Raw genomic sequence first — 25180 nt, 5'->3', positions numbered from 1 at the left:
GGAAAATTGCAAAGTTTGGGTTTAAAAATGCACTTTTCGAAACTTAAGGTACTACATATCTCTACCCACAGAAGGATCCAAAGTCCCTCCTTCCTAGTGAACCTCAAACGAATTAACTCAGGTCAAATCATGCTTAAAAGTAATTATATCTGGTACAAACCATTTTCTGGTGACTGCATATGGGCTGTATGTATCTTGAAGAACAAATACGCTACTATGAGGTATTGTGACCACTTTAACTGGGAGGTTAAATAGATAGCTTTTCAAGCAGTTTCAAATCAAATGATTACCTCAGAATTTTCACACCATATCATTATAGCCCTTTTGGATCAATTTTTTCCCGCCACAAAATGGCAGAAAACGTGGTAACTCTTAAACAATCAGTATCCCTTTTTTTCACTAATATATATTAATGTTAAAAAAAAAAAGAAATTTGTCTGACCAAGCCGTCAAGTGGCAATTTAACAGCGATTGCGTGACCTTAAATCTTAATAGTAACTAACTTCACAACCCAGTACTGAAAACATTCAAGCTTTCAGTAATTTCATTTTCTTTACTTTTTATAAGACAGTACAAAAAGCCCTGAAAACTCGATTAAAATATCCAGAAAAACTCTCGCAAAATCACTATTTACAATTCTACAGATGTTACAAATTATCACGAGTCACTTCATTTGAACTTGTTTTGTAGATATATCTTACGTAATCGCACTTCTGAGACGAAGGCGATTTTCATCCAGTGGAAAAAATTAAACGAAAAGACAAAAGCAGATATTTTGGCATCCGCCAATCCGTTCTCAATGCTAAAAAAAAGTTTTGTGATATTTTGGCAAGGACTACCTTTTTTAGCATTAACTATCTTCCGAAGATTTGGCCCGACTTTGTTTGCAAAATTCTTGGAGCTCTCAAAATTCTCACTTCAAAGTTCGAAAGCTGGCGTAAAATAATGGTTGTTTTGAGCTTTTAATTCGATAGGTCTATCCAGCCCTTTGCTCTTAAGGGAACAATAGAAAATATTTGAGAAATTTTCATTGTCGGCCTATAGTAGTTGACAATTTGGAATTTGAGGCTTGAGTGCTTGCTCCATCTCAATGGAATGAAAATTTTCTTGTAAGTAATGAGCACAGGGAATACAGCTCTCTTTTGCGGATTTTAGAGGCTCAATGAAGATATTTTGGTGTTACCACAAGCGGTAGTAAGTGATCTGTTTATGTTTGAGTATATTTACGTATATATCTTTTGGAGTTTTGGTAACTGGTAAAAAAAAAATTAAGTGGTCAAGCTTTTGGGCTAGAAATTTCTCTCTAAGGTCAGTGCCATTTTATAGGCAACCGACATAATATGATAATGTCAAACCGGTATTAAAGTGCATAATGTCAAAGTATAGAGTTTTAAAGGACAAAATATAATGTTAAAAACTTGCTAAACAAACTTAAACTGTTATCTAAAGTTCTTAATATTCTTTTTCTTCCTAGTGATTCACTCTAATATTTGCAGCTATGTATATAGTCCATGCTACACAATACCATAGTATACATTAATGACCTGCTACAGAGCCAATGGAAAAAATGTTCTAGTGGGGATTTCTAAGCCTTCATTGATTAAAAACTGCAACCGTGTATTGGTCTAAAAATTTGACTACTTGTAGTTTCCAACCGTGTTAAAACTCAAAACGGCGCCCGTGAGCCTTTAAGCATCTCGACATAGGAACTTTTGATAACTCATGGACACCACAATAGAATCACCAAGAAAGAAAAGGCTCATTGATGCTTCCGGTTGAGGAAGCATTCTATGCCAGTTGCTGAAGGGAATGTAAGAGCTTGGTTGCTACTTTATGGGTCTAGAATATGTACCCTGTGCCGTCTCGACAAAGATATATTTGAAGAAAGGTATAGAACTAAGTTGATGTCATTGTAAGCACATGCTCCAAAATAAAGAAGGAAAAGACAAAGGTTTATATTTTGACCAATATCTTTTGCAAATTAAGCTCTTTTTAATCAAGTTTGTTCAGTTCGGAACCAAAACTAGGAAATGGCGTCATTTTGTATTATGGGAATTTGCCAAATCCACATCATAGGCGTTTTTCATTGACAAACCGGGTGTAAATTTGCAATCTATATTTTAAAATGTGTTGTTCCCCATATAACAGTCTAGATCATGGTACTAGTGTTCTACTGACAATCGAGATTGTGATTTCTAATCTGTATTGGGAGTTCAACAATCTTGCTGAAAAGTAAAATTTTGCTTTTGGTCTACCTATTTTTTTTTGGTTCGTGGTTCTTGACTGGCAAGTTTGTATTTATTTTTTTTTGCTCCATGGTTTGTAATTTGACAATCGTGTTTTATAAACAGCTTTTACATGCCTTGCTCTACTGATTCTTATTTTGAGATTCTGGTTCGTCAATGGAATGCCTCGTAACTAAGGAATTAAAGTTCCACTTCAATTAACTTAAAATATTATATATTTGGAATCTTATTTCTGGAGAAAAAAAGAAACAACAAATAGTAGTCGAAAAAATTTGTCTCTAAGTACTCAGACTACTAGAGTTCCAAAACAGTGAACAAGAAGTGTACTAGTTCCTCAGTTGTGCTTTAGTATTAGAATGGTGATTTATACGGTAGGTTATTAAAAATAAATTCAGATGCGCTAGTAAAGAAGTGCTTTAATGCACTGAACATATAAAGGGGCATTAAAGTCCATCATTAGTAGGTATATTTACATTGTAGAAGCCAGTTTTATCCTTGGATGATTTGCAGCCCAATCATATCTATGGCTTTATCAATTTGTTACACCTTCTTCAGGGAAAAAAAAACGGTTTACATGAAGCAAAAAACAGTCAGCTGGACTTAATTTGTGCTGGAAAAAATTAAATGGCTTTTTTCTATGCCAGGCCAAAAATAACCTTGAAATACTTTTCAAGGATATTCATATTGGATATCAGTATTGATTCAGAGTTCAAAGTGAACGGACCTCTCATAAATTGGATATTTTATTAACATTGTCAAACCAGTAAGCTTTTTCATTGAATTATAATCCCAGTGAAGTTAGTTAGATTTTACAATATTTCAAAGGATTATAGTTCCTGACCTATATGTGAAACCTTTGGTTAATCTTTTAAACTAGTTTCTGGACATTGACATAAGTTTTTACGGCTTATGATTTATGGACACGATTAATCGAAGCAATTTGGTCTCATAAGTGGAATAAGGGATTACGATTTATGGACTATATTACTGTAAGTGAAAATGATTGATCCTGGAATTTGGGCGACAGATAATCTTTTTCATAATCCAGTGTTGAATTTCATACAGAAAAATCTCGAACAAGGGATTTCCCACGATTCGATTAAAGATCATGCTTTGGATTTTTTTCGGCTACTGATGTGTTAGATGCGAGAAAGCTTTTCCTCCAGAAAGCGTTTCCGAGGGAAGTTCCACCCAGGCGAGTTGGTAACAACGCCCAACAAAATAGTATTGCCGATATTATTGCGGCGTTCGAAAGATGCGACTCTGAAGATATAGATGTGCCGGACTTCGTGATAAGGAACGCGAGTAAAATCCCAATTAGTCCCTCTTTGGTATATTCCATGTTTTTTAGTAAGGTAAGAGCCAGTTTTAATTAATTATGCACTTTGTCAGAAAAGTTTCAAACCCAGCTGCCTTTCCCCCCCGCCGCGCCCACTTTAGTTGTAGATAAACCTACATATGCAGTAATTGTGAAAAATGTTCCTACCGTTTTAAGTGATCCTGGCTTGCGAAAAGATAAATTGAATACGCTTGAAGGTCATGAAGGGATTTTAAGTCTAAAACCTGATCATCAGAATAAAAAGTGGATCGTAGTTACTCGAGATAGGCAGTCAGCCGTATCCCTCTCCGCCTCAGCCTCTAAGAGCCTACCTAATGTTCAAACCAAGGTCCGTGATAAAAAAAAGTACTTGGTATTGTTCGGGGTATCCCTGAAAATGTATCAGAATCATCTCTAAAGGAAAGCATTGCGGGATTAGTACGTGCTATAAAAATAGGATATTCAAAATGTTTTTGTTTGGAATTTCTGGATCAGTTAGCACTGAAAAATGCAATTAACCATGGTCTCCGACTTGGATATGAACTTTTTCGTGTTGAAATCTACCAAGAATTACCGCGTCGTTTTTTCTGGTGCCAAGGGGTATATCACAATATTGCTAGATGCCCACGTTCTCTTGATTTACCAAAATGTTCCCGCTGTGCTGGGGCTCACGAAAACACCACGGACAACCCTTGCTCAGTTGCTCCTAAGTGCGCCAATTGCGGAGGAAATCATGTTTCTTATAGTTTCAAGTGCTCGGTACTGAGAAATGCGCTTGCCAATACAACATGATGACCTCCTACAGCCTTAAGTTTTGTTTCTCTGAACATTAATGGTACTACAGATAAGGATCTGCAAATCGACGAGCTGCTAAATTTTGACGTTGTATTCCTACAGGAGCATCTACTTTCCAAAGTTAATATGAACAGTTTAAGGCGGTCTGCTACACATGATATATTTATTCGAGAAGCAAAAAAGACCCGCGGTCGCCCTTCCGGCGGCACTGCTATCTTCATTCGGTCGGGATATCAGCCTATACAAATTTGTTCTGATGCTAATATTCTAGCAATCCAGTGTAATAATATGGCTTTTGTAAATGTGTATCTCCCATGCAATCATCGAAACACTCAGTCATTTACTGCTTTTGCTAATGCTTGCCATAAACTGAAATCTCTTTTCATAAATTTTGCAGATAAAAATGTTAATTGGATCTTAGCCGGGGATATGAATACTGACATATTGACCTCATCTGATCGATCTGAACTCCTGCTAGATTCTCTGCCAAGTGTCTATCATGTCGCTGCTAAGAACCTGGCTTATACTTACATTCATAATCGAGGCTCCGTTAAATCCAACCTCGACCATATTATTGTGTCTAAGTCCGGTCTAATTAAATCCGAGGTGTTTGTTGATGAATATAAAATCAATGATGACCTTCTCCCTATTTCGTGCCTAATTGAGCCTCCTGATGTTCAAGCCCACTTTAAGGGTCCCCATTCAAAATGGCATCAAAAGCCCAATTGGAATCGTATAAACGTTGAGATGTATATTACTACTTTATGCACTCTACTCTCAACTATTAAAGTCCCGTTTCACTTGCTCCAGACTTTGATAAAGTGCCCTGATTCTAAGGAAGACCTAAATTCGTATTATTACCAGATAGTGGCATGTCTAAATTCGGCCACAAAAGTTGCAGTTCTGATTGAGCACGTGCGTTCTGGGTCTCGCAAGCCCCTGTGGAATATACATCCGGAAGTGAAAAAAGTAAAGAACCGCGCAAAGTTTTGGTTGCGATTGTGGAACGCTTGCGATCGACCTTCCTTCGATGCTGTGTTTACAGTCAAGCAAAAAACGAAGAAAGAATACAAATCTTGCTTACGTAATGCAAGACTAAACGTGTGGGACACTCAAAATAGTAAAATGACTTGGAATAGAGTTATCAATATCAGTAAGTGTTCTCACCCACCTCAGTCGGAATTAAACCTTATGAATTTTGTGCGCCATTATATTGACATATTTTCCGTATTTAATCAGTGTGTTCAGAAACATTTTTCTTATCTACTTAGTTCGGTCCTGCCAGTGTCTGTTTGTCAATATAGAGTCCCTGCGATAAGTATGAGTGATTTACATTGGGCGCTGAAGAAAGTAAAAAGATTAGATTCTCCTGATTGTGATGGCCTATGCTTTAGGAATTTTGCTTATGATTGCCCATTATTGTTGAACCACCTGCAGTTATTATTCCAGATTTGTATAGCTCAATCTCTGGTTACTGATAGTTTTCTTTCCGGTAGTGTCATGTCTATACTTAAATGCGGTAAAGATCCAGATTCATGCTTGAATTATAGACCAATTACTGTATCTTGCTTTATGAGTAAGATTTTTGAGTATGTTCTTTTGCTTGAAATAACTTCTAAGTGCGATTTTTCGTCTTTCAACCAGGATCTAGAAGAGAGGTAGGTTGCCTCCAGGCGCGTCATGTGCTCAGCCGGTTTTTAAAGGAAGCTTTTGCCCAGAAGCGTTCATTGTATTGCTGCACAGTAGACATTTCCGGGGATTTTGATAATGTTGTTCACGCCGAGGCCTTGCAGTCCCTTGCTTGTTCTGGAGTCAATTATTCAGTTATTTCTACATTGCGATATTGGTATGATAATTCTTATGTGCGTATTAAGTGGCTGTCAAATACTTCTGATTAGGTAGCTGTTAGGAAAGGCGTTAGACAGGGAGGAGTTTTATCTCCTTATATATTTAAATGTATCCTCGCTGCTTGTTTAAAACATCTATCTCCTACTGTGTTTTTTCGTGATATTGGTGTAATTTATATTGCATACGCTGACGATGTCCTTTTAGTTAGTTTTTCTCGTCGAGGGCTGGCTCAGAACTTCTGTAAGCTGTCTTCTCTACTTAGTGATATTGGCCTATCTGTTAATATGGGAAAGTGTGAGTTTATATGCTTTAATAGTAGAACTTCTGTATCTCCATTAAACCTCGGTTCAATTTGATTACCTTGTTTGGATAAAGTCAAGTGGCTTGGTATATCCTTTTGCCCGTCCATTTACGAAACTTGCTCCGAGTTGGTTACTAATGCATTAAAAAATATTCGTGTGTCATATGGTAAGATATCTCCAAATAGAGGGTGTTATAATCGTAAGGGCCTAGCCCGGCTTTATAATAGTTTTTGCTCTCCAGGTGTAAATTTTCTATCTGGATTCCACCACTTACTGAGGAAAAAAGATTTACGGAGACTTAGAAGTGGTTACTTTAGATATTGTAAATATCTGATGTATTTACCCGGCCGTTTTAAAAATAGAAATATTGTATCCCGTTATGGTGTCATTGATGCTTGCGCGCGACTGGCCAGTGTGTCTTCTAATATGATTATGAATACCAGTAATGTTGTTTCTGTCACTGACCCCTTAGTTTGTTTTTTTCATCGTGATATCGGTTAATTTGTATTTTTTGTTGTTGTTTGATTTCGTAATGATGTTGTTATTTTTTCTTTTATATTTTCCATTACTCCGTAGTGTCATTTATAATGTTCATATGTGGGTTATAAATAAATTATTATTATTATATTTTATGGAAATATTTCAATATGCCAAGTAACTATCTTGTGGTCTGGGAATTGGCTTTTTCACTGTGTCTGAACTTTAATATTAGAAATAACGGAAGTTTTCTTAAGAGCTGAGTGGGTAAACTCTTCATTATGTCAGTATCCCGAGTTTAATCCGTAACAAGATAGTTATTTTCTTATTTTTTCAATGATAAAAAACTATTCCGTTTAACCAATATGACGAGAGCAATCTTGGTACAAGATTCGTTTTCTGAACTAGTTGCTATAATAACAAAAGAGAAATACCATCTGATGCCTCGCTCATCACTCTCTCCAGATTGAGTAGGCACTCTTTCCATATTGAGTAGGCACTCTTTCCAGATTGAGTAGGCACTCTTTCCTGATTGAGTAGGCACTCTTTCCAGATTGACTAGGCACTCTCTCCAGATTGAGTAGGCACTCTTTCCAGATTGAGTAGGCACTCTTTCCAGATTGAGTAGGCACTATTTCCAGATTGAGTAGGCACTCTTTCCAGATTGAGTAGGCACTCTTTCCAGATTGAGTAGGCACTCTTTCCATATTGAGTAGGCACTATTTCCAGATTTAATAGGCACTCTTTCCAGATTGAATAGGCAATCTTTCCAGACTGAATAGGCACTCTTTCCATATTGATTAGGCACTCTTTCCATATTGATTAGGCACTCTTTCCAGATTGAGTAGACAATCTTCCCAGATTGAGTAGGCACTCTTTCCAGATTGAGTAGGCACTCTTTCCAGATTGAGTAGGCACTCTTTTCAGAGTGAATAGGCACTCTTTCAGATTGAGTAGGCACTCTTTCCAGATTGAGTAGGCACTCTTTCCAGATTGAGTAGGCACTCTTTTCAGAATGAATAGGCACTCTTTCAGATTGAGTAGGCACTCTTTCCAGATTGAATAGGCTCTCTTTCCAGATTGAATAGGCACTCTTTCCAGATTGAGTAGGCACTCTTTCCATATTGAGTAGGCACTCTTTCCAGATTGAGTAGGCACTCTTTCCAGATTGAGTAGACAGTCTTCCCAGATTGAGTAGGCACTCTTTCCAGATCGAGTAGGCACTCTTTCCAGATTGAGTAGGCACTCTTTTCAGACTGAATAGGCACTCTTTCAGATTGAGTAGGCACTCTTTCCAGATTGAGTAGGCACTCTTTCCAGATTGAGTAGACAGTCTTCCCAGATTGAGTAGGCACTCTTTCCAGATTGAGTAGGCACTCTTTCCAGATTGAGTAGGCACTCTTTTCAGACTGAATAGGCACTCTTTCAGATTGAGTAGGCACTCTTTCCAGATTGATTAGGCGCTCTTTCCAGATTGAATAGGCACTCTTTCCGATTGAGTAGGCACTCTTTCCAGATTGAGTAGGCACTCTTTCCAGATTGGATAGGCACTCTCTCCAGATTGAGTAGGCACTCTTTCCATATTGACTAGGCACTCTTTCCAGATTGAGTAGGCACTCTTTCCAGATTGATTAGGCACTCTTTCCAGATTGAGTAGGCACTCTTTCCAGATTGAGTAGGCACTCTATCCAGACTGAGTAGGCACTCTTTCCAGATTGAATAGGCACTCTTTCCAGATTGAATAGGCACTCTTTCCAGATTGAATACGCACTCTTTCCATATTGAGTAGGCACTCTTTCCATATTGAGTAAGCACTCTTTCCAGATTGAGGAGGCACTCTTTCCAGATTGAGTAGGCACTCTTACCAGATTGAGTAGGAACTCTTTACAGATTGAGTAGGCACTTCCTTGAAAATTGTCTGGTAGTCCTGCTCTAGCTGCTGGATATAGTCCTTGGCTATACATCAGAGTTTGCTCATCTTGTTATGTGCGTGCTTTTGTCTCTTTTATAGTTGACAGTAGTTGGTACAACTAACGACCTGTTGAGAAGAAATAAGTATAGGAAATAATACAATCCAACGGAATCAGCAAACTTCCGTTTTTAACCTTGGCTATATTCAGACATTGAGGAGGGAGGGGCACTTGTCACGGTAGCTATTATGTTTGGAAAGAGTGTTGAATGGGAAATCAAATAATGTTATTCTTTTGTATTTATGGTGTTTAGTTCAGAAAATATATCTTCTAAAAAGATTACTTATAAACTAAAATTAAATTATTTCTTTGTTTTAATGGAAGAAAGTTCTTCCATCTAACAGATAAAATAGGCATGGTATTCGGAATAAAGCGTTCGATTCTCTGACTGTTGCTTTATGCCCATAAATGGGATCGTATATCTTGGTTTTAGGTTTGAACTAAGCCCAGTGAAGAGGGAGTGACTTCTCTCCTAGGCCTGAATGTTTACTTCAGATACGTTCTTTTGAATCTGCCGTGCAAAAAAGGCTCATCTAATTTGAACTCGATAAATCTATTAGCCAACAAATGAAACTGTTCTGTAATGAAATGGATTGATTACTCTGTTTAAATTGTTTCACCTATTGCCCGAAATCAACGAGTCATTATTTAGGCTATTGACATTATTTATTTAGTCAGTTTAGATGATCAAAAATTACACTGAAATGGTAAAATTTTAAATGTTGTGAAATTGATTTTATGACATATTGGAACCACCAACAACCCCATTTAGTTTTCTACATACTGTTCAAGGCTCAATCCAATATTTATTCTTCTCTTTTTCTTATAAAAACCTTAGTGTTTGATGTATGGAAGATTCAAGTATTGCTTGCTTTTCTTATTTGTTTAACTTCATATTAGTTATTCGATCAGGCTTACTACATGTGTTATGAAAAAGTGGCATTATGGCTTCGACTTATCCTGTGGATAGATAAGAACTCTATCCCTAAATGTTTCTAATAGCCTCCATTAAGGGTCAGTGAAAGGCTGCATCCCCAACATTAGGCTTGGCTCCATCTATTGCTTCCACCCATACAAAATTGCTAAGATTTCTAATAAATTCTTGGGAGATAGCGAAGGCAGAAGCTTTAAATATGGAAGGACGAAAGAGAGTATTTTCTATTGTGCCCACCTGATCGTAATGATGCGACTAGTTTATAGTAGTTATACCAACATACAATGGTATGTTTTTTCCCAAAATGTAAATTTTAGGCCATATAAGATCTACTTCCCCAGACATGTTCTACGCCCGTCTGCTCAAAGTACAGTCAATTTAAAGGGCTGTTTCTGGAATGCTAAGGATATGGCTTAAGATAAGGCTTGTTGAAAAGTTAACCTTTAGGTTTGAAAGTAGTGCAACATCGACTACCAGTGTGTAATGCCTAGGTAGTGGTATTTTTGTCTCTAAATTAGAGCTTCCAATAGCTCTTGGCTCCGTCAAAAATCAATATTTTTTAACTACGGCTTTTATTCCTTTTATACAACCATGCATAAGTATAAACAGGCCAGACTTTGAGAGGGTGGTGTCAGGAGACCTTTCCAAGAGGGGGAGAGGGTAGTCAAATCCTTCATAGAATAAAGTTTTACTTCTTTAAGAATCTTTTGGATTTATTTAGGAGACCCAAAACCCCCATGTATGTAGGCATCTCCACGTATAAATAAATGACCAAAGGCTTTGAATTTGGGATAATAATATGACAATCGAATATTATTTAGATTATTTTAGTATTAATCTTAACTAATTTTCTAGGATTGAGGAGGACGATATATCATCTTGTAGCGACATATCATCAATTAGTGGGTTTTCTGATCTTTCGAATCACGACTGGTACCCAAACTCTGAATCATTGGCCTGGGTAAATACTTTTTAACTCTTATACTTTTTTCATTGTTTCAAATTTAGACTTATCTTAAGTACAACGAAAGACTATCAAATAAAGTAGTTGAGCCGTACTAAGGATTTTGATCATTTTTTTTAAAGCTCTTCGCCAATAAGATGATGGCTATAAATATCTTCTCAGTGTAATATTCTTAAATGCCTAAAATTAGAAAGGATAAAATGTGTTAAAAGACTATAAGAAAGGGTATTCCCTTAAATTGTTCCAGTGATCGCTTGGGTTTCAAGAACTTTTCCTTTAATTTGATTTAGGATTCTTTCTGTGAAGAGAATTGGATAATAACAAATAAAAAAGAAGGAGAACAGACAGAAAAACAGCAAAACGACATAAAACTTTGTAACAACATTCATAGTAACAACAAAGTAAAAACAACATTGTAACAAATAAAACAGAACAAGAAATAGACATAACGACAGTGGAAATTAAAAAGTTTAGTACGATTGTGAGTAATCATAGTTAATAAGTAATCTTGAATGAGTTATGTGAAAGTTAAATAATTTAGTAAGGTTGTTCTTATAATAAAAATTAAATAGTAACAGCAACGATTGAATGGTAACAAATAAAAAGTAGGAAAAACTGACAGAACAACAGAAAACTACAAAAAAATATATTAACATTAAAGTAAAACAACATAGTAACAAACAAAAAAGAAGAAAAAATAGACAGAAAAACAGTGGCAATTAAATAGTTTAGTAAGATTATTAGTAATCATAGATAATAAGTAATGATGAGTAATTTAAATAATAAGTATCTTAATGTAAAATAACTTGGTAAGATCGTTCTTAGTAAGAACAATTAAATAGTAGAAGTAACAGTTAAACCGTACCTTAATAAAAAACAGAAAAATAAACAGAACAAGAAGAAAAAAAAGAACAGTGTTTGAGAATGCTACTGCACATCATTGTATCTGTATAATCAAATAGAAATATACTCTCAAAATATAGAAGTAAAACTCGAAATAAAAAATGAGAAAGGTTTTGTCTTGATATCAATATTTGCTGAGGTCAACGTGTCTCAAAAAACTTGTACTATTGGAGTTTAAATATATCGTGCTTTTAGCATTACTAGTGACATTCATTGCAGAGATGAGGCTTGCTACTGTTTTATTCTGTAAAATCCTAACCTTTAATAGGAAGAAAAAAGAAATGCATAATTTTTTTGTATTTTACAAGAATTATTATACAGAGAGTTGTTCAAGTTTCTTAGATACGTCTTTTTGTTCTAAGCTTTTTTATTTTTATACGTTCCCCTTTATATACTGACTAAAAAGCCTGGTTTCGCCGGATTTTGTCGATTCCAGATTCTAGCTCGTGTTTTCAACTCCCAGTGAACGAGCCCAAGCCTTTGGACCTGCAAATGCAAGACTGGACTTCAGCTTTCACAATGGCCATCTCGCATTATGATTTCGCATTTTTTTGTGTGTGTGTGCCTTTTTTTAGTTGTTTATTTTTGGGGTTCTCATGGCTTTTTTCGTTGTTTTAAACATTTTTGGAGAAATATCTCTTTTTTAACTACTAGTTTAGCTGCTTTTTAGTCATTGATATTCTGCTTTTAATCTTTTCTTCTAGTTACTAATTTTGGAAGGAATCGCATTGGAATAAGAATGAATCGACAATAAGATAAATATTAAAAGCATTTTTTTCATTTTCCTTTAAAAATAACATGAAAACTATTTATATGTTTTATAACGTACAAACTGAAAATAAAAAAATACTTATTCGTATAATGTGGATTCTTTTGCCAGTCTGTACTGTAATAAAAGTAGATGACATATACCTAAGAGGTCTATTTTGAAACTGATGTCTTACTCCAAATTATTGGCAGTTACTCGCCAAATTGGCTTTACTTGTTTATTGCTCATAATCATACAAAGATTCGATTCTAAATGGGTGTCTTTGTGTGTTTGGAGGGGGGGATAAAAAACAGTTGGGTGGTATAATTATCCTGGACGTTTATTGAGCAATCCCGATGGTAATCCATCCCTCTATGTACAGGAATGTGTTTGTTCATCAATGAGCTTGTCAATCTGAAATGTAACTTTGAACAAATGTTATGTACCTAAAGTGATTCTGTAGCAAATTGGGCTAATTGATCTATAAGAACCACAAGCCCCCAGAGAGGGAATGTGTTATTAGAATTGAAATTGATTGTCGTTTTTGTAGTATTCTTAGTATCCTTAGCAATAAATAGCAAACTTATCCTATGAATCACCAGCCTAAAGAATATCCACGTTCTTCTTTATTTCTGCTTGTTTTAGAATCATTAAAGAAAGAGTCAAAGTGCCCTAAAAGGTAGCAAAGGCCTAGAAAAAAGCTTGTTAAATGCAGGGGTTTTTATAGGAGGTTTTTTTCAACCTCTGATGGCTGTAAAGGAAAGACGGGTGAATATAAAAAATGATTTTATTGATAGAAGTGATCTACTATCAGGGTTACTTTTCTACATGATCGCCTTGGCGATTCAGGTATTTTGCATTTCTGTCAACAAGCTTCGTAATACTTTCCTTTGACTGTTTCTTACTACTCCTCGTTACTATAGAAGTGCTGCCCCAGAGGCACTTCCTCTGTAAAGATAGATGTCACTTGGTGCTGAGTCGAAACTATTGTGGATGTTAAAAAACGCATACACAATAATGGTTATCTGCTATCAGGGTTACTTTTCTACATGATCGCCTTGGCGATTGAGGCATTTTGTATTTCTTTCAACAAGCGTCGTAATACTTTCCTTGTAAAACAGCGTTGCAAATCAGAGGCAACGCTATAGCGTTGCATATAGTAAAGGCCATACGGCTCCAATGTTTTATTATTATTATTTATTATGATTTTTTTCTTCCCAGAAGCACTTCATATGGAAGGGTTCGTTGTAGAAACTTCAAAAGGGGCTCATTCGTTTGGAAATTGAGATTTCTAGTGCCCTTTTTCATAGTAGAAAGTAATTGAAGGGCAACTATCCCCCCCCACGCCCATCAGTCCCCCAAACACATCCGATCAAAATTTTGAGATAGCCACTTTGTTCAGCGTAATTGATTTCCAGATAGAAAATATAATTTTGAGGAGGAAACTCCCCCACAACCCTCAGGGCAAGGGTTTTAAGTTATGCCCTGGGGGCATGTATGGTTTTTATAGAAGGTGTTGTCGTAGAAACTTCAAAACCGGCTCAATTGATTGGAAATTAAATGGCTAGTGCCCTTTTCGATAGTCGAAAGTGATGGGAGTGCAACTTGCCCCCCCCCCACGCCTATCATTCCCCCAAACACATCAAATAAAAATTGTGATACATGCATTCTATTGAGCACAGGTTCTTTCCAGATAAAAAATTTGTCTTTGAGGAATATATTCTCTCAAAACCTCAGGACAAGGGTTTAAGTTATGCCCTAGGGGCATATAAGGTTTTTTATAGAAAGTGTTGTAGTAGAAACTTCAAAAAAGGCTCATTCAATTGGAAATTCGAAAAACTAGTGCCATTTTTAATAGTCAAAAGTGACTGGAGGGCAACTAGCCCCCCCCCACGCCCATTATTCCCCCAAACACATCCAATCAAAATTTTGAGATAGCCATTTTGTTCAGCATAGTTGATTTCCAGATAGATAATATATTTTTGAGGAGGAAATTCCCCAACTATCCTCAGGCCAAGTGTTTTAAGTTATACCCTGGGGGCATATAAGGTTTTTTATAGAAGGCGTTGTCGTAAAAACTTCAAAAAAGGCTCGTTCAATTGGAAATTCAAAAAGCTAGTGCCCTTTTTAATAGTCTAAAGTGATTGGAGGGCAACTAGCCCCTCCCCCCCCTCCCACGCTAATCATTCCCCAAAACACATCCAATCAAAATTTTGAGATAGCCATTTCGTTCAGAAGAGTTGATTTCCAGACAGAAAATATATTTTTGAGGAGGACAATCCCCCACAACCGTCAGGGCAAGGGTTTTAAGTTAAGCCCTGGGAGGATATACATATTTATATATTATATATATATATATATATATATATATATATATATATATATATATATATATATATATATATATATATATATATATATATATATATATATATATATATATATATATATATATATATATATATATATATATATATATATACACTATATACATATATATATATATATATACATATATACTGCATATATATATATATATATATATCATATATGCGCATTGATATATATATATCAATGCGAACAAATATACAATTTATATTAATGTAAATGAATACACTTTTCTATGAATTCGAAACTGTTCTGCTCTGTACTAAGGATTGAATGACACTCATATTTCTTGACTACTATTCGTAATTGATTTTTTTTTTTCCTTTTTTACCGAAGTACTGCGGCTGCTGGCTGATTGTATTTTATCCCTCAGTAATATTTTTTTTATATTTTGTTGTATTGATTATTTTGTTATATATTACTGAGGGAAATATATTTCCCTCAGTAATATATTTTGTTGGTTGTATTTCATTCTATCAAGACACAAAAGAAAGTAACATAATTAAGATTCAAGAGGTCAAGAGGAAGTGTTGTGACAAAGTTACACTCTCCTCACTCATTTCCCATTATTCCCACTCCCCCTCAGATTTATAGGAGATTAGCCAAAGAACCCTTCTAATGACAGGTATAAAAAGGGAACAAAATTCAGTACATGTTTTCCCCCTTCCCTGAATTTTTTAAGTGATTTTGCTTTTAGTGAAATCTATCACTTGTCTTGAGACAAAGAATACAGGTTCTCTTGTGAACATCCAAAAACGAACTCACCGACCACTGATCGGATTGAAAAAATATCCGCTTTCCAGAGAAACTATTACCCGCTATGCAGCTTCTTAGTGTCACGTAACAGTTTTCAGATTAGCTATTGTTTGGCTGGCGGGAAGTTACCAACACAACCAATTATAAAAGTAGATAAGTCTTTGCAAAATAAGAAAGAGCAAACGACCATAAACAAATGTTAATAATAGTCGCTAAAGCTTCACATTGTAACCTATGTTTTTGTTTTTTTGTTTTTTGTTTTTTTTTCAAAATGAATAAGAGAAATATGCTTTGAGATTACTTGTAAAACTGGGATGGGGTCTTCTGAATTTCGTCTCTCCTCTCTTTGTTTTTTTATCTATGGGAGATACCAGCTTCGAATTAATAAGATGGTTACATTAAAAACTAATTCACACTGGTTCTTGTTAGTTCAGAGAATGTTTTTACTGTAAAATTTTATTTTATTTATTCTTATGTTAATTTGAATTTGGTTTGCTTTCAGCTTCACGAACAAATGTCAGAAGGCAAACGTCCTTTAGACTTACTTCGAGGTTTAATACCCGATATTGAGGAAAAGATGCCTGTTGGTGGTTTCGACGAAGCAACTCTTTGGAGGGTAATATTTACTTATCGCTTTTTGTGACATAATTCTGCCGAATTAGCAAACAACACAATACCCAGAAATTATTAATTAATTTGTGTTTATGTCTCATATTGTGTTTCTTTTTTATTAACCTCGTCCAGTCGTCCTGTTACTTTTTTATCATAACATGGAAGGTAACTCCCAAGTTTTAACGATTCAACATTATAAATGAAAATGTTTTTTTTTCTCTTTATATATAAGAAAATATCTAAATTTTTTACTTATTGAAAAATGCGACAACCTAAGTGTCTTTTTTTCACAATCAAGCTGGGCTGTTGCTGGAGAATGCAGGAAAGAGGGCACAAACCGCAAAAAGAGTAAAATAAATTAAATTTGTCGATATACTTCTGTTAAGATTTATCTGGTTTTCCTGTTTTAAAAACATTCAACATTTTTAACACACTATCTTAAAACATGTCAAATCGTTCTGGGCAGATCCTCCTATGAAATAAACTTATTTTTAGAAGTGTTTTGATATATTTGTAAATGGATATGTCAGGAGAAAAAGTCTGAATTAAAAGCATAGCAAACTACTACTACTACTAACAACTCACCGCAGAACCAAGCCGCCTTAGGCCAACGCAGCTACGCACGCTCCTCTTCCATCCTAATCTGTTCATAGCCTCCCTCTTTACACCCTCACAGGAAGTTCCCATTTCTTTTAAATTTTTCTTTATGACATCCTCTCAAGGCCGTATCCAGGGGGGGGGGGTTACTTGGTTTGACCCCCCCCCCCCAGAAATTTTTGACCGAGTCGAAAATTAGTAAAACCCTCGTAAAAATTAGTAAAATTATTCGAAAACCGAGCCGAAAATTAGTACCCCCCTCCCGAACAAAAATCCTGGATCCGCTCTTGCATCCTCTCACTCCAAACGAGATCGACCTGCTTTCCGTTTAGCCCTAGATGGTTGACCTTTCCTGTGGTCTTAAAGACGAAGTCCGTCTGGTACATATAGGGTGTCTAAAAAAATATGTATTGTCTTTGACACTCCTTATATTTTAATTTATTTTGTTCTTAAGGGCAAATTGACCTACCCAATGACTGAAGTGTAACGGAACATTGACGAAAAAAATGCCATAATATGGTATTTTAAGTGACAAAAGACAATAAAGTCCAAAAAACACTCAGCACATATTTCCTCGACCATTCCCTGAAAAAAACTTGCTATTTCTCCCTGACGGAATATGTCTTAAGTGGGTGGGAATGTGAACATCGTTCATACCAAGAAAAATCGCATGTCATCCACCATCATAAGAACTACTTCAAGCACATCTCTTCGTGGAGTATTGGTATCCCGTGTTGGTAGATCGCTGTGAAAATATCGTATAATCTGTTTTTGAATCACGTTGGCTTTTTTTTTTATCCTGTACCACTTCTTGCAGTTTTCGCAATTAAAATCTAAGGTATGCTTCTTTTATTCGGGAACCACTTTGCTCTTAGATTGACAAAGGAATTGGTGATTCATGAAAGTGATTCGCCAATGAAGATGATGAAGACGATGAATCACCAATGAAGGTGATTCATTGGTGATTCTTTGGATGGACTATGATTTTGATTTATAAAGGACTTGCAGGCTGAAAGAATATTATTCGCCATGTTTTGTTTTAAACTCGTGATTAGTTTTTGTTTTTCGTTTGAAAAACTAGATGATTAATAGGAGAAAGTCCATTATATATTTTTTAATGCATTTCTGCAGTATAGACTTTGATTAAGTGTATTTTCCAAATTATATAGGAATGACATTATTTAAACACATGAATTTAGGACTTATGTCCTTTATTTGTTATATCCTTTATTTGTGTCCTTTATTTGTATATATTCCATCACTATCTTAATAGTAAAGCATAATTAAAATCATGTTGTTTTTATTCATTTAGCATTTGCCATTGCAACATCGAGAAGAGGATTTCAAAACTATCTGTGTTGTTTTGTGCCCTCGAGATAAAAAACAAAAAAACAGTAGAATCTTTTTTTCTTTGTTTTTCAGTTCCGACTTGTTTTGAGAATCAATACATTTGAAAAATCTTTGATTGGTCCTTTGTTTATGCTAATGGGGCAATAAACAAGTATCCTATCTGCATATGATCGAATAACGCAAATAAAATGGTTTTCCATTTGAATAATGATGGCTTCAACTGTATAAGAACTGGAACATTTTCTAGATCTATTTTTAGAAATGGATTTTATCAGGCGAAAAGTCCGAATTAAAAGTATAGCAAACGTCTGATACATACAGGTTGTCTAAAAAATATAAAATATATATAGAAATATCCAGTCTTTGAACTATATATAAAAATATAAAGTCTATATACAAAATATATAAAAATATTATAGTCTTCGACTCTCCTTATATTTTATTTTGTTCAATTGAAAGTATAGCAAACTTCTGGTACATACATGGTGTATAAAAAGTGTAAGATATTTATAAAAATATAAAGTCCTTGAAATATATATATAAAAGTATATAAAATATATAAAAATATATAGTCCTTGACTCTCCTTATATTTTCTTTTATTTTGTTCTTAACGGTAAGTTGACCCACAAGTAATGACTGAAGTGTAGCGGAACAATTGACCAAAAAAAGTCATTAAATGGAATTTTAAGTAAGAAAAGACAATGAAGTTTAAAAAAAACTCAGCACATATTTCCACAACCATTCCCTGGAAAAATTTGCTATTTCTCCCTGAAGGGATAAGTCTAAATTAGGGGGAAATGTGAACTTCTTCTAGATCTTTCATGTTTAGATATAAAACATGTCCTTTTAGATGGGTTGCCATGAATGAGTTAGTGTTACATCATCTCAGTGCTCCCATCTCAGAAGCAGTGTTCACCTCTAGAGTTCTTAATGTTTTCTTGATAACCACCTAACAAAGCCGCTTTATCGATTACTAGCAGTTTGGCTGGATGGGGTGGATGTGGGAGCCTTCTTGGGGTGCTTTTGCAATGAATTTTTCAAATTCATAGTTTGAAAAATAGCACCTTCATTGCAATTCGCTTGGAAAATGGTAACATGGGTGTTTTTTTTATTCTACTGCTATGCCACTGTATACCAGGAATCTTGTTACCCTTATTTCTAGCCGAATGCCGGTACTTTTGATGGGCCAAATGCTGTTGTCCTTAGACCTAGACTAAATATTATACTAGACCTAAATAAATAAATAAAAATAGATAAATAAATAAATAAATAAAAATACTAAATAATACTAGTACTAAAAAAATACTAGACTAAATAAATAAAAATACTAGACCCCTAATTGAGGTGATCATTTAAACTATGCATTTTTTTCTTAGATTTTTTCAGTTAGAGCAATGCTTCTATACTTACCCAAAATTTACATCATTTTATTTACATTTCATTTAAATATATACTTTACATTTATTACATTATTACTTATCAAAAATTTATTCTAAAAATTACTTATCCAATGTAATCATTTTATTTTAAAAGACTTACTAAAGAGAGAAAATAAATAAAAGATCGTATTGTACAAAGGACCTATTTCCTTATGTCCATAGTTTTTTTCTGATTTGTTTCCTTTTTAGATGCTGATTTCGCTAATGAGTGAACCTGAGAGACGAATTCGCTTGCAGCACATTTCAACTATGACAGACGTTCTAAATTTGATTCGAAATTCAAGTAAGATTCTGGTCCTTACTGGAGCTGGTGTTTCTGTTTCCTGTGGTATACCAGATTTTCGAAGTCGTGACGGAGTGTATGCTCGTCTTTCAAAAGATTTTCCTGACTTACCAGATCCAACTGTAAGATCCCAGTAAATTCATTAGTCCTTTGTTTTTCCCTCCTCAGTTTTTTCCTCCTCCTCCTTTGTTTTTTCATTTGTCCTTTGTTTTTTCCTTTTTCCATTCCTCAGTTTTGTGCACCTAGTGAACCGTAAAGGTCAATCAAAAACATGTTTCATGTTGTCCTTGTGCGTCGTTTTAGATTTAAAACAGTTTGTGGCTGCAAACTTTAAGTAGGGAAAGGGGTAATAGTAACCGAAACTCTAAAAAAGTAATTTTTATTAGCGATATACATATCAAAATTCGAAGGCTCCTAATAGGTGCCTTCGAAATTGCTCCTATTTCTATATAGTTTTAGTAACTGGAGTGTTCTTTTTTTTACGTTTATATTAACCGTTAGAAATCAAAATCTGAAGCAAAAAATCTGCTCACTTTTTGGTGCTGACAGGTGTTTCAGAGTTATAAGCGTTCGAAACCTTCGAAGAGTTACAAGCCTTCGAATTGGAACGAAAATTTTTGTTAGTCGTTTGAATTTAATGTTTCTTCTTGAAACAACAAGCGCCTCAAACAAGCATAGGACTAATGGCCTAATAAATAAAAATGTTTGAAACCAGTGAAATGTTCAAATACTTGCTGCTCTTGAACCACTTGTCAGCCACACAAGATGAATATAATATTTGTTGTATAAAGTTTATAATATTTATTATATAATATATTCATTATTATATATATATATATATGTATATATATAAAGATGAATTTAATATTTCTATTTTAGTTTTGGACTTTTTATTAATTGAAAACTATTTTTGATAAACCAGTGCTTCTAATTATCTCGATATTTACCAAAGAAATAATCAGCTTAGTTTGGTCATTTTTGCTAGAATATTTAATTTCATGTCAGACATTAGTATCTTATTCTCAAAGATATTGACTAAATTAAGAAATACTGTATTGGGCTGTGGACTTCCTATATCTTACGAATTCACCATATTAGATTTTTTTTTTTTAGAATGTCCAAGGGGCACTAATGATCAATGACCTTATATACTAAATAAAATAATGCTTTATAAAAAGCGTCAATATAAAATGATCACCGGTTACTTATATAATAAAAAAAAGGTAAATTTAAAATAATTAATGAATATTCAGATAACTGATGCTATGAAGAGCAATATTCGTATTTATATTTGTAAAATAAGTCTGATTAGTTAAAAGGATTTTAAAATTGAAAAGTTTAAGTTGACAAAAAAAAAGTTAAAATGTCACATTAAACAAGTAAGTGAAATTTTTCTGTATATATGATGTAATAGATCGTAGGTTAAAAAGAAACAGCTTAGAAACTTAGGGTGTCTTTTTTTTAAAAAGAAACTTGCCGCTTGGTGGGACTGAAACTATGAAAAATCACTTGTGCATATATATATATATATATATATATATATATATATATATATATATATATATATATATATATATATATATATATATATATATATATATATATATATATATATATATATATATATATATATATATATATATATATATATATATATATATATATATATATATATAAAATCCAAAGAAGTCGTCACATTTATGTTCCTAAAAAGATCCTAGACAATTTTCTTTTTCTGTGAGGTAAATCTTGCTAACTAGAGGGCAACATTAGAAATTAATAAAACAAAATTTTTTTGTTAAAAACTTAGAAGGGGGGCTGCCCTCTCCTTAGTCCCCCACTCTTCACGGTAAGGTTTATAGTGACTTAGAAATACTTCTGACTCTGAAGTATTGGACTTTGTGTTTGAGCAGTTGTTCTTAAAGAATTGTGACAAAAGGCCTAACTTTAGCGTAAAGAGCGGGGATTAAAAAGAAGGTTGCTTCCCTCATATGCGGAATATTTTGTGTTCGTTTTAACTTTTAGTTGCGCTTTTTCTTTCATTTGAAAAAAAGATTTTTTTTTTTATTTAATTTTTGTTCGTCTTTAATAGTATACTCAGGGCTACCCTAAATGCAAGTGGAGCTACTGCTCTCTCATGTCCAACTCTTTGAATAAAAATTTAAGTTATGCACATTAATGGTTCGTGAAGAATCAAATTAGTTAAACGGAGCTTTAAGTTAAATGTATACGTTACGTATACACTTACGTAACAGCTACTGAGGTTAATGTTTTTTTTTTGCTGGTATTTGCACCACTTACCCGAGTTTCTCACAAGATTTACTAGCTGCAGTCCTTGACACTAGTGCACCTTGTGAACAACGGCCGTCAGTTGAGACCCTTCAAGTGTGCACAGAACTACTGAAGCTCAAACCTCATAGCTCCTCATATCCGGGAGAAATCCTAGTGTGTCTCCTTCATGAATTTGGGCCCTTCCTTGCTACCCCTCTCGCTAGTATAATCAACCTTTGCATAAAACTCAGCAAATTTTCCAACCCCTGGAAAAAATCCTACATCAAAGTGATTCCTAAGAAATCCCCGCCAAAATCATGCGATGACTTAAGGCCTATCTCGCTGACTCCCTGCATGACCAAGGTAACAGAGACCTTCGTTGCAATACTGCTGACGAGTGATATAGAACCAAATATAGACCCTTTCCAGTACGGATGCCTCAGCGGCTCCAACACGTACTTAGTGTGTCTGTATGACGAAATTCTATCGTGGCTCGAGAAAGGGAAAAGCTTCGTAGACTTGGCCCTCGCTAATAACAGAAAAGCCTTCGACCTCATTAAACACATTATCGCTCTCAATAACCTAAGTGAAATGGGCGCCAAAAGTGACTTGCTGCGTTTAGTCGCCGATTTTCTTTCCCAGTGGGAGCTGTGCGTTTTCGCTCTTAGCGGAGACGATTCAAATTCTGCATTTCTCCCAATCACTTGCGGTGCCCCTCAGGGCACTAAACTAGCCGGAATCATTTTCCTCGCTGTGATTAACTTCATCCTGCGTACTTTCAGGGACTGATATAAATTTGTTGATGATCTGTCATTCTTACTCAAATACCTACTAGAAGGCCAATCAGTGATCCCCCTTTTTGATCCTAGTCTACCCTCGGTTTTTCAGAATGAATGTGAGCGAGCTAGCCTTACCCTCAATGAGCAGAAGTGTAAGGTGTTGCGTTTCAAACCTCTTAAATCGGACTTTCAGGAGCCCCCTACCTTGTTTAAAACAGTTGGCAGTGCGAAAATTCTCGGGGTAATTTTCTCCGTTGACTGCAAGTTCAACAACCACGTAAGTGACCTTGTGCGAAAAGGGTATGCAGCGATGCAGTCACTAATTACCATGAAGCCGTTCGGGTTCAATATGAATTCCACGAAGCTTGCCTTCAAGACTTTTATCCTACCCATCATTGAATATGCGTGCCCAGTGTGGGGCCCTAGTGTACAGTTAAGTGCTGGGATGTGTCAACATATCGAAGCTATCCAAATTTGGGCTTGTAAGATTATGCTGGGTCAGGCCTTCACTACTTACGACAATGCGCTTAAGGTTCTTGGCCTCGAGTCGCTTTTTAACCACCAACAGACTTATTTACCAGTTCGGCCATTTCCTGCTCCGGAGCAGCAAACACAGGACGATCCAACCCCCGCTAGCCCCCGTTACGTCCCGTACCCGGAGACAATAAAAGCTCAATCCAGTGACATGCCGTACGACTCGCTATCATTCAGAGTTCATTCAGAGTTCAAAGCGATAACACCTATCTAAAAACAGATATTTTTTCGAACATAATCAAATTAGTAAGTTTCGCAATCTAATCTCAGTGAAGTAAAAGAACATTTATTTCATAACGAAATTGGAACGTTTTACGAGCACCATCAGATTAGTAAGTTTTGCAAGCTAATTTACTGTGGTACTGTGAAGATCAATATATGCAGTAAATAGCTATAGTAATTACATTTGAGTGAAAAAGGATTATAGTTGCGCAACGTTTGGGTTATAAAACTCGGAATATAAAGGATTATAAACAGCACATTTTTTGGATTTTCGGGGGGTAGTCAAACTCCCCCCTTGTGAGTAAGTTTCGTATAATGTTTTGAATTATCATTATGATCTTGCCCGAGTAACAGCACAGTTCACACGAGGGTGCTTGTTATCAGTGTTCTGTGGCAGATTTGGATTACTTCACGGATTTTCGAAGCCCATATCCCCCTGTTGCCGCTTCTATCACCCAAGTTTGATATTTAGCCATTATTGAGGCGTACCTGTCCTGGTTATATTTTTAGCCGTGCTAGTAATTAGCGGCCAAAGCCAACAGTACGTTAAAATTGGAGTGAGTAAACAAATAATTGATCCATTTGAAGTGGGCGAAGTCTCTTTACTTTAATTGGTATGGGTCGTAATCGCAAACGTAATCGTCCCGCTGAGGACTCAGAAAACCCGTTGAATTCTACATCTACTAGTACCGGAAGTTCTATCACCCAAATTACCGTGGAAACTTTATCACATAATTTTAATAAAGTACTTGAAGCTGTCCAAGAAAATGATAGAAAACTTGGCATGATGAACGATAAGTTAAAAACACTAGACGATCGTGTTTCCAAATTAGAGGTGACCCAGTCAGACCAGTGTTCTCAAGTTGCTATTCACGATAGTAGAATTGAAGTTCTAACAAATGAGAACTCATCCTTGAAATGACAATTATCAGTTCTTGTTGAGGAGGCTAAGGCCCAGGGAAATGCAGTTTTGGAAATGTCGGAAAGGCTTGTTAAACTGGAAATTGAACAGAGGGGTAAAAACATAATTGTTTGGAATGCAGGTTGCGAAAGTAAAAATGTTGCTGTTGCTTTGTTCCAGGATATTGTTAAAATGGGTTTAGAACAGCCTACAGTACCACCATTCAAAGTTATTCAGTGTAAGAAGGATGCCAAATTTTTCAAAGTTGAACTAAGTGACAAGGAAACAAAAATTGGTCTATTACGCAGTGCAAAAAAACTAAAGAATAAGAATATTGGCCCATTCAAGGGATTGTTTCTTAGTGATGATGCTACCCCTGAGTTACGTCGGGCTAGAAAAATTTTATTTAATAAGCGAGCCCAGTTACGAGATGCAGGTTTTGATGCATGGGTTTCTAAATCTTTCCCACCTTGTGTTCAATTTAAACACCCTGATGGATCGATCGCTAAGTATTTTCAGAATGATGTAATTACTGAACTTGC

The 25180-nt window shown here is 35.2% G+C and overlaps 1 protein-coding gene across 2 annotated transcripts in view; it reads left to right on the top strand.

The window, feature by feature from the left end:
- LOC148954839 (NAD-dependent protein deacetylase sirtuin-1-like) overlaps window positions 1–25180 on the top strand; it is a 139934-nt gene that overhangs the window by 21508 nt on the left and 93246 nt on the right. For both annotated transcript variants that reach the window (XM_089098855.1, XM_089098847.1), the window contains exons 3-5: window positions 10746–10851; window positions 16152–16265; window positions 19838–20053. In XM_089098855.1, coding sequence (XP_088954981.1) covers window positions 10746–10851; window positions 16152–16265; window positions 19838–20053 — 436 coding nt within the window. The remainder of the gene's footprint in view (window positions 1–10745; window positions 10852–16151; window positions 16266–19837; window positions 20054–25180) is intronic.

This window comes from Artemia sp. Qi Xiang Cuo, chromosome 2, assembly GCF_049724085.1.
Source record: "Artemia sp. Qi Xiang Cuo chromosome 2, ASM4972408v1, whole genome shotgun sequence".
Lineage (NCBI taxonomy): Eukaryota > Metazoa > Arthropoda > Branchiopoda > Anostraca > Artemiidae > Artemia > Artemia sp. Qi Xiang Cuo.
Note: the sequence above shows the minus strand (reverse complement) of the source record. Positions and strands in the feature narration are given on the sequence as shown.